General features: G+C 41.6%; 1 protein-coding gene across 9 annotated transcripts in view; it reads left to right on the top strand.

The window, feature by feature from the left end:
- SENP7 (SUMO specific peptidase 7) overlaps positions 1-9,333 on the top strand; it is a 143,378-nt gene that overhangs the window by 92,731 nt on the left and 41,314 nt on the right. For all 9 annotated transcript variants that reach the window (XM_084875444.1, XM_084875449.1, XM_084875450.1 and 6 more), the window contains one exon: positions 2,578-2,651. In XM_084875444.1, the coding sequence (XP_084731570.1) occupies positions 2,578-2,651 (74 nt within the window). The remainder of the gene's footprint in view (positions 1-2,577; positions 2,652-9,333) is intronic.

Raw genomic sequence — 9,333 nt, 5'->3', positions numbered from 1 at the left:
ATTATAAATGAGATTGTTTTCTTAATTTCTCTTTTTGGTAGGTACATTGCTGATAGTTTTTGTTTTTGTTAATCTTCACCTGAGGATGTTTTTTCCATTGTTTTTCAGAGATGAATGGAAGGGAGGGATGGAGGGGGGATATAGGAGTTAAGTGACCATATATATGTGGATCTATTTATTTTTTAATTGTTGACACTATTACAGATATACCCATTTCCATTTGTCCCCTGTTTTCCTCCTCCACTCAGCCTCTCTCACCCCCAAGGCCTTTACCACATTATTGCTGGGTCCATGGGTTATACATATATGCATATACTAGTATCTTCTTTGGTTAATCTCTTCCAGCAGGGTAGGCTAGTTGGGGGTGAGATCAGGCCAGCAGGGGAGGGCAGTTGAGGGTAAGATCAGGCTGGCAGAGGAGGGCAGTTGGAGGCAATCACACCAGCAGGGGAGGGCAGTTGGGGACAAGATCAGGCCAGTAAGGGCGATCAGTTAGGGGTGATCAGGCAGGCAGGCAGAGGGGTTAGGGGCAATCAGGCAGGCAGGTTGAGGCAGTTAGGGAGGGGCGATCAGGCAGGCAGGCAGATGAGCGGTTAGAAGCTAGCAGTCAGAGATTGCTAGAGGGATGTCCGACTGCCGACGGTTGGACATCCCCAAAGGGAGAGGGTGTGGGCTGGGCTGAGGGAACTCTCCCGCTTCCCATGCATGAATTGTGTGTGCATGGGCCACTGACCTATCTATATAAAAATCTAAGCAACCATTGCAATCTGAACTGGCTGCATGGGGTGACCAGTCCGGCAAGGGGTTAGTGAGGGACGACCAAACGACTGAGCAGCAAGCAGCGTGGGTTGACCCAGCTGACGGGGTTAGTGAGCAATGACCAAATGACCAAGAAGCAGACTATGTGGGTGACTTGGCCAGAAGGGGATTAGTGAAGGGTGATCAAATGTCTGAGCAGCAGGATGTGTGGGGAGACCAGGCTGGCAGGGGGGGTAGTTGGGGGCTAGCAGGGCAGTAGGGGGGCAGTAAGGGTGATCAGGCAGGCAGGCAGGCTAGAGGTTAGGAACCAGAAGTCCAGGATCGTTAGAGGGATGTCCCTTGAGGAGTCCTGGATTTGAGAGGGTGAAGGCTGGGCGTGGACCCTCCCCCATACACACATTTTGTGCACCAGGCCTCTAGTGTGTGTGTGTATGCCTAAGTTACCATTATGACCGCTGCCTTGGTGGTCAGTGTGCTCCCACAAGCAACCCCCCTCGGCCCCTCCCCATTGCTGGCTGGCCCCTCCCCATTGCTGGCTGGCCCTTCCCCATTGCTGGCTGGCCCCCCCCAATTGGCCCCATTGGGGAGGGCTGGCCTGCCAACCTTCTGGGGCTTCTCCCACCTCGGCTGGCCAACCTCCCACTGCCCTTCCCCCCAGCTGGCCTCCTGTGGCCTCTCACCATTGCTGGCCCCCCCATTGGTCCCGATTGGGATGGGCCAACCTCCCACAGTCCCTCCCCCTAGCCCTGATGGGAGGGCCAGCAGGCCAGCCTCCCATGGTTCCTCCCCCCGGCTGGCTGGTCTCTCTGATTGATGGCCCTGACTGGGAGGCTGGCTGGCCAACCTTCCATAGTCCCTCCCCCTGACTGGACCCCGATAGACCTCGATTGCCGGCCAGGCCAAGGCACCAACCCAGATATGAATTTGTGCACCTGGCCTCTAGTATCTCCATATATTTGAAATTTTCAGCTTTCCTCCATTATTGATTTCTTGATTTATCATATTGTGATTGGAATAGGTAGTTGGTTTGATTTCAGTTTTCTTAAATTTGCTAAGATTGTTTGTGGCATGTCTATGATTTATTCTGGTGGATGTTTCATATGCACTTGAAAAGAGTATATTTTCGTGCTGGTGGAAGGTATGTTCAAATGCATGTCTGTTCCATTTGATCTGAAGTATGTTTCTATTCCAATGTTTCTGTGTTAGATTTTTGTTTGGTTAATTTATCCATTATTGAAAATGTGATATTGAGGTATGATATTTCAAATACCTCCAAAACTTGTTTTTCAAAAATTTTATATTTTATGTATTTAACTGGTACCTTGTATTTAAATTATTTCCTTAATAGGTAAAATTTGTTACTACACTCCAAACTTTATTTTGTACTTTGATGTATGATCCATGCTTGAAACATATTAACAATTACATTACCTTCAACTTATAAGTTTTTAAAATACACATAGATGTGGTTATCAGTATCTTGTGTTCATGAAATTTTTACTTTTTAAATCAATTTAATGTATTTAATGCCTATATTATTCTGTTGCTCATTTTGCATATGCAGAATTCTATGGTGTGGGTGTCTTGTGTTCTGTTCCCCCAAGAAACATGGAGAATTTAAACGTAGAACAGGGATGAGAATTAATTTCTCAAATTTTAGTTCATTATTTTTTTACTATTCAGATCATGTACTCTTCTATGTGGGACTGTATTTATAAATCACATTTATAAATGTCTTTTGTCGTGAATATATGCCAGCTAGCTTCAAAATTTATTTGGGTTGGAAAGAATTGAGTATATTATTATTTTGTTTTTCAGGGGTTCTCAACCAAATAAGACAGTAGATAAGAATTGTTCAAGGCGGGCTACACAGATCAAAGAAAAGAGAAAAGGTAATGATGGCATTTCTCTTGTAGTGTCTGATACTCAGTCTAAAGGTTTGTTTAACTTTAAAAACTGTTGTTATCTAAATTTTTGTGTACTGCATTTGTAATAATTTTTAAAAATTGACTTTAAGAGGGAGCAAGAGCGAGACTGTGATATCACTGTGAGAGAGAAACATTTATGAGTTGCCTCCCATATGTGAGACTGACTGGGAATTGAGCCCACCACTTTCAGGATGACGCTCCGACCAAATGAGCCACAATAGCCAGGGTGCATTTGTAATAATTTTAAAATTTATGGATAACTTTATTCAATTTTATGTTTGAAGGATATGTGAAAGTAAAGGGAGATTATTTTAGCAACCCAAAGAAAATAGCTAAATTTACAATTTGTATCCTGTAGTACATATTTCTTGATCTATTTATTAAATCCAAAAGTTAATTTGATTATGTTGTTGTTGGGGCTGGGCATATGCCTATAAATTTATAATGTTAGTCTGGCTATTTCTGAGTGTTGTTTTCATGGATATATTTGGGATTGTTACTACTGCTAACTATATTATTATTATTATTATTATTATTATTAGCTTCACATTATTAATATTTATTCTCCTATGAAATATATATTTTATTCATTAGAATTTCTCTCAATGTTAGGAAGATGCCAATACAAGCCATTATTAGCATTTTCAAAGGTAAATACATTCCAGACTATTGAAAATACTTTGTAGGCCTCTTGATATGTAGGGTTAATAAATTAACTAATTTTTTGTCTCTCTTTTAAGAATTTAAAATAATTTTCAAAAATTTTCACAAGAGTAATTTACTACATTAGTCAGATGTGAAACTAACATCTTCATGGATCTCTTGGATTATTGCTAGCTCAAATTAGTGAGGTATCTTTTTTTTTATTTAAATAAATCTTTATTGTTCAGATTATTACAAATGTGTTCCTCTTCCCCCCTCTCCCTCAATTGCTCCCTTCCACCAGGCTCCCACCCTACTCTCTGTCCTTTCCCCATCCCCCATTGTCCTCATTCACAGGAGCACAGTTTTTGTTCAGTCTCTTCCCGCGCTCACTCCCCTTGTCCCCGAGAATCGTCATTTCACTCCCCTTCCATACCTCTAATTCTATTATGTTCACTAGTTAATATTGTTCATCAGATTTTTTAATTCCCTTGGTTTTTAGTTTCACTTGTTGATAGTTACGTATTTGTTGTTCATAATTTCTATTTTTATCTTCTTCCTCTTCCTAAATAACCCCCTTCAGCAATTCATATAATTCTGGTTTGGCGGTGATGAACTCCTTTAGCTCTTTTTTTAGTTGTGAAGCTCTTTATCTGGCCTTCGATTCTGAGTGATAGCTTTGTGGGTAGAATATTTTTGGCTGTAGGTTCTTGCTATTCATCACCTTGAATATTTCTTGCCACTCCCGTCTGGCCTGCATGGTTTCTGTTGAGAAATCAGCTGACAATCGTATGGGTGCTCCTTTATAGGTAACTACCTGCTTTTCTCTTGCTGCTTTTAATATTCTCTGTCTTTTGCTCTTGGAATTTTAATTGTGGTGTGTCTTGGTGTGGTCCTCTTTGGATTCCTTTTGTTTGGGGTTCTGCGGGCTTCCTGGACTTGTAAGTCTAATTCTTTCCCCAGGTGGGGGAAGTTTTCTGTCACTATTTCTTCCAGTATTCTTTTGGTATCTTGCTCTCTCTCTCTTCTTCTGGGATCCCCATAATTCTGATGTTGGTTCACTTGAAATTGTCCCAGAGGTTTCTTACACTATCTTCAACTTTCTGGATTCTCTTATCTTCTTGCTTCTGCAGGGGAGTGTCCTCTGGCTCTTTGTGTTCTAAATCTTTGTCTTGATTCTTGCGATCTTCCAGTCTGTTTTTAGGACTCTGTGTAATATTTTTTATTTCAGACAATGTTTTCTTTATTTCTAGTTGATCCCTTTTTATTTCTAGTTGATCCCTTTTCATATCCTCATAGGTCTCATTTATTTTATCGGCCTTTTTTAGGATATTCTTGAAAAGCCTTATAACTGTAGTTTTGAACTCAATGTCCATTCTTTTCTTTTCTTCCATCTCCTTCCTTTGTGTCCTGCCTCTTGTCTGCATTTTAGTTGTTTTCCTGATTTGATGGAATAGTTTTGTGTGCTAGGTGTTCTGGTAGAGCCCACTAGCACAGCTTTCCCAGTTACCTGCGGTGGACAGTCTTGGTGTAGCCCTTTGTGGGCTGTGTGTGCAGTCTTGTTGTTAAGCCTTGCTTATTGTTGGTATCACTGGGAAGCGTTGATCTCCAAGCCAATTGGCTGTGAGGATCAGCAATGTCTCAGCTAGGAGGGCTTCTGTACTCCGCTTGGATGGGGTGGAGTCTTGGGGTGGTGCAGACAATCTTTGGTTCCCTGTCAGTCTCGCCTTAGAAAAGTCCTGTTCGCTGTGAGTCTCGCAAGATTGGTTGCAGGTGCATGCACCTCTTTGGTAAAGGCCAGACAAGCTTTGGATTCTGGCCAGTCCCTCCTTAGAGAAAGCCAGCCTCTGGGATAGCTTCTGTGCTCAGCTTGGATGGGGCAGAGTCTCGGGTTGGTGCAGACAAGCTTTGTTTTCCAGTTGGCTCCTCCCCAAGTCCCGCAGTAATGGCCCCTGGCTTCACACACTTCTGAGAAATCTCTGCCCGCTGCATAATAGTCTGGCCTCTCACGACTGGGGCCGTCTATCAGAGTAATAGGGTGATTCTGTTTTCCTCTCGAACAAGAAAGCCAGCCGTGTGTTATATGTCCGCTCTCTCAGCGCACCGGGAGTCGCCAGTAGCAAACTCAGCCCGGCCCGCCCTCTCTGCGCACCGGGATTAAGCCAGCGCCTTTTCGCGTGCACAGTTCTCCGTACCTTCACAGTTTCTGAGGGTCAGCGTGCCTTCTCTCTCCTTCCCAGATGGCAGAGCCTCCTCTCAGCTAGCCGTCCGGTGCTGCAGGGAAATGCCTCCTCTGTTTTCCAGTTCTAAATTCAAATTTGTTGTGGTAGGCTGCATTCGGGTGTCTACCCTATGCCGCCATCTTAGTTTCTCTGAGGTATCTTATTTTCTAAATTAGAGGCCTGGTGTACAAAATTCATGCACAGGGTTGGGTGTCCCTCAGCCCGGCCTGCACCCTCTCTAATCTAGGACCCCTTGGGAGATGTCTGACTGCCTGTTTAAGTCCCAGGCCCAGTCCTAAGCTGGCAGTCGGACATCCCTCTCACAATCTGGGACTGCTGGCTCCTAACCACTCACCTGCCTGTCTTCCTGCCTGATTGCCCCCTAACCGCTCCCCTGCTGGCCTGATTGATTCCTAACTGCTCTTCTCCCGCCTGATTGCCCCCAATTGCTCTGCTGGCCTATCTCCCTTAACTGCCCTCTCCTGCTGGCCCGATCGCCCTCAGCTGCCCTCCCCTGCAGGCCTGGTTGCCCCCAACTGCCCTTCCATGCCAGTCATCTTGTGGTGGTCATTTGTGGCAGCCATCCTGTGGCAGCTATCCTGTGATGTCGTGGTGGCCATCTTGTGATGACTGTGCAAGGGCATTGCGGGATGCCATGTAGGCTTTTATTATATAGGATTATTTTTAAGTTATTCACAAGAAAAGATGGTCTTGTAATGACACCACAAAATTTCTTTATAGTTCCTTTAAAACACAGCTGTTTACACATTTTTAATTAGCTTTTTCATAAAAGAGACAAAATTAAAAGGACACTACATTAATAACTTTGATGTATACAAGACACCAGCTGCAACTCTTATGAGGGCAGTCTATATAGAAAACATGTGACTCTATATTTATAATCTTTGAATTAGTCACTAACTGTCTGCATATAATAAAAGACATTTCTTATGAATTGTGCTTTCCCAGCAATAATTACCTTTGTTATCAAATATCAGTATTTGTACAAATGGGCTCAGTTTAGATATTATCAAGACACCATTAAGCTCTCACATTCCCCTGCTTTTCTAGGTAGAATAGGACGTTGAATTTTGCTTTCTGATTGGTGCCCTACATACTCCAAAGTCACAGTGAAAATTTACATTTACAGCAAGGAAAACAATGAATGATAAAAGAAATGCTTTATACTTTCTTAGTATTCCTAAAGGTTCTCCTCATAGGTAAAGTGATTTTAAGAAAATTAGGTATTGCCTGTCCAATGTAGCTCAGTTGTTGAGGGTCAACCTATGAACCAGGAGATCACGGTTCAATTCCTGGACAGGGTATATGCCTGGGTTGTGGGGTCTATACCCTGGTAGGGGGAGTGCAAGAGGCAGCTGATTAATGATTCTCTCTCATTGATATTTCTCTCTCTCTCCCTCTCCCTTCCTCTCTGAAGTGAATAAAAACTATTTAAAGAAAGAAAATTAGGTATTGAATTGTTATTAAAAATTACCATATTTTGATAACTATTGATTACCGTGTCTCATACCAGTTGTTTAAAGAAGGCCATGAATTAATGGAAATTTTGAATTATAGCCCACGTTTACCATTCTTTTGTAGCAAATTAAGTTTTTCTTGTGGAAATTATTTTTAAGAAAATAATACAATAAACTATTAAATATTTTTTGTTTACAGGAATTTTTCATCTCTTTGACTTTATATGCTAGTAATATTTGCAAGTTAAGTTGTATTTATTATGCAAGTAGCATCCTATTTTTACAAAATGTGTCTCAATTTAATACATTTATTTCTGTTTTCCATGAGATAGTTTCGGGAGATGTGCAAATAGTAAGGTTGTTAAAGGAAAATTCCTGTGTAAACTACTTTTATAGTTTACAAAGTTAATGTGCTTTTCAAAATACTGTGTTGATGATTTGGTGGTGGGGGGGGTTTTGTTTTCCTGGGGAAGGGAGCAAAGAGCATTTTTTTTTTTTGAAAATTAGAAGATTATTGACTGTCTTGTAGTTTTTGCCCTCAATCCTGTTCCAGAGCCTGTGTTTTAAGCAACAACAAAGGTATTATGACTGTTAGTCATTAGGTGTCTATGAAGCTAGATAGGAGCAAGAATAACTTGTAGTATTGATGGAACTTTGAATGAATGGAGAGGTCAGGCTAGTTGGTGTGACATGAAGTCTGTTATGAATTCAAGGAAGCTGCTTGGGATTTGCTGTGCATAAACTGAGTTTGTATTTGAGTTTGATATAGATCCAGAAAGCAAAACAATTCAGGATAACCTTCAGTTAGTTAGAATCTATTGGAAGGTATTTTTGTACAATACATATATTTGATAATTGAAATATTAAGCCTTTAAAAAAATAATTGCCATGGGTTTCAAAAGAATGCCTTCTTGACTGGAAAAAGGGAGCACTTCTTTCTCTGGAGGGTAGTAGATTTATTGGAGATTTCAAATGGCAGGGTCTTGATTTTTTAAAAGAAGAAATTAACTGTAAAGCAAATTGATATTGTTGGGAATGATTATGTATCACAGCCAGATGCTGAAGAAAGGTATTTTGGCTCCTTTTAAAAGAACAGTGATCGGTTCTCTTTCAAATTATTGTCCCTTTTCAATATCTATGTATCTATTTATATACCCTATCTAATAAAAGGGTGATATGCAAATTAACCATCACTTTGTCACAAAGATGGTGGTGCCAATAGCCACAAGATGGCGGCACCCAGTCCTCTCAACCCTCCGGAGCCTCCCAGCCCCGGGGTGGAGGTGGGGGGACAGCCATTGAGGGGGGGTGAGCTGAGAAGCCTGGTGGAATGCTTGCTTTGTTGCCGTGGCGACCAGGCAAACATTCCATGCCTGGCTGCAGATGGGCCTCTGGTCCGTGGAGAGCCTCTGGGCAGCGGGAACAGAGCTACGGGCACACAGATTTGTGTGCAGAGCTGCTAGTCTATGTCTATCTACATACAGTATATCTTATATTTTAAAAAGACAACTAATTTCTAAAATTACAATGAGGCATGAATTTTCCACATTTTATTAAGGACCCCCTCCCCCCCTTCATCCTTTTTGGTTGTACAGTTGAATGCAGTTATAGCAAAAGGTAAAAACATGGTGGTGTTGTTTTGCTTTGGTTGCTAATGAATATTACCTTTTTATGTATTTTCCTCATATTTATTTAAATTTTTTTTTGTTTTTGTTTATCATTACTGCTTATTTTTAACACATGTAATACAGTTCAGCCTGCCATCAATTCTATGAGGCGAATTAAAACTTTACTTTCCTATGTCTCTTCCTTCTCTTCCATCCTGCTTGCTTAGGGAGAAGTTTCAGCAACAGATCTGGTCACACATTTTTTCAGATCTCAATTTTTTTTTTCCTGAAGTTCAAACAAAGCACTGAATAATCTCTTTGCAGGAGAGCAAATAGTCTTGCCCTCTGTGGCCACCCCTAGACCTCTCTGCACCAGAGGCAGTTTACTACGATTTTAATTTGAATAAGAAACCACATTTATGACAATGTCAGGGAAAGAAAAACTGAATTTTGTTCATAGGTCCATCACAATCCATTGGACTTAAGTAGCTATATGGCTCTGCCTAGCTGATACCAATGTCACTAGCTAGTTATTAATAATAGGAAAGAAGCAAAGGAAGACTACACATTGTAAGCATGGCCATCTGGGCAGCTTCACCAGGAAGCTGCAATTACTCCCGGTGGAATCACTAGCCAGGGAAATTTGGGTGTAGCCATTCAAATGCGAATGAACACATTCTTTAGCTGAAGACTCCCA

Source organism: Pipistrellus hanaki (assembly GCF_964339955.1).
Source record: "Pipistrellus hanaki genome assembly, chromosome: 2".
In the NCBI taxonomy this organism is placed as follows: domain Eukaryota; kingdom Metazoa; phylum Chordata; class Mammalia; order Chiroptera; family Vespertilionidae; genus Pipistrellus; species Pipistrellus hanaki.
This window is presented reverse-complemented; position numbering and strand designations above follow the sequence as displayed.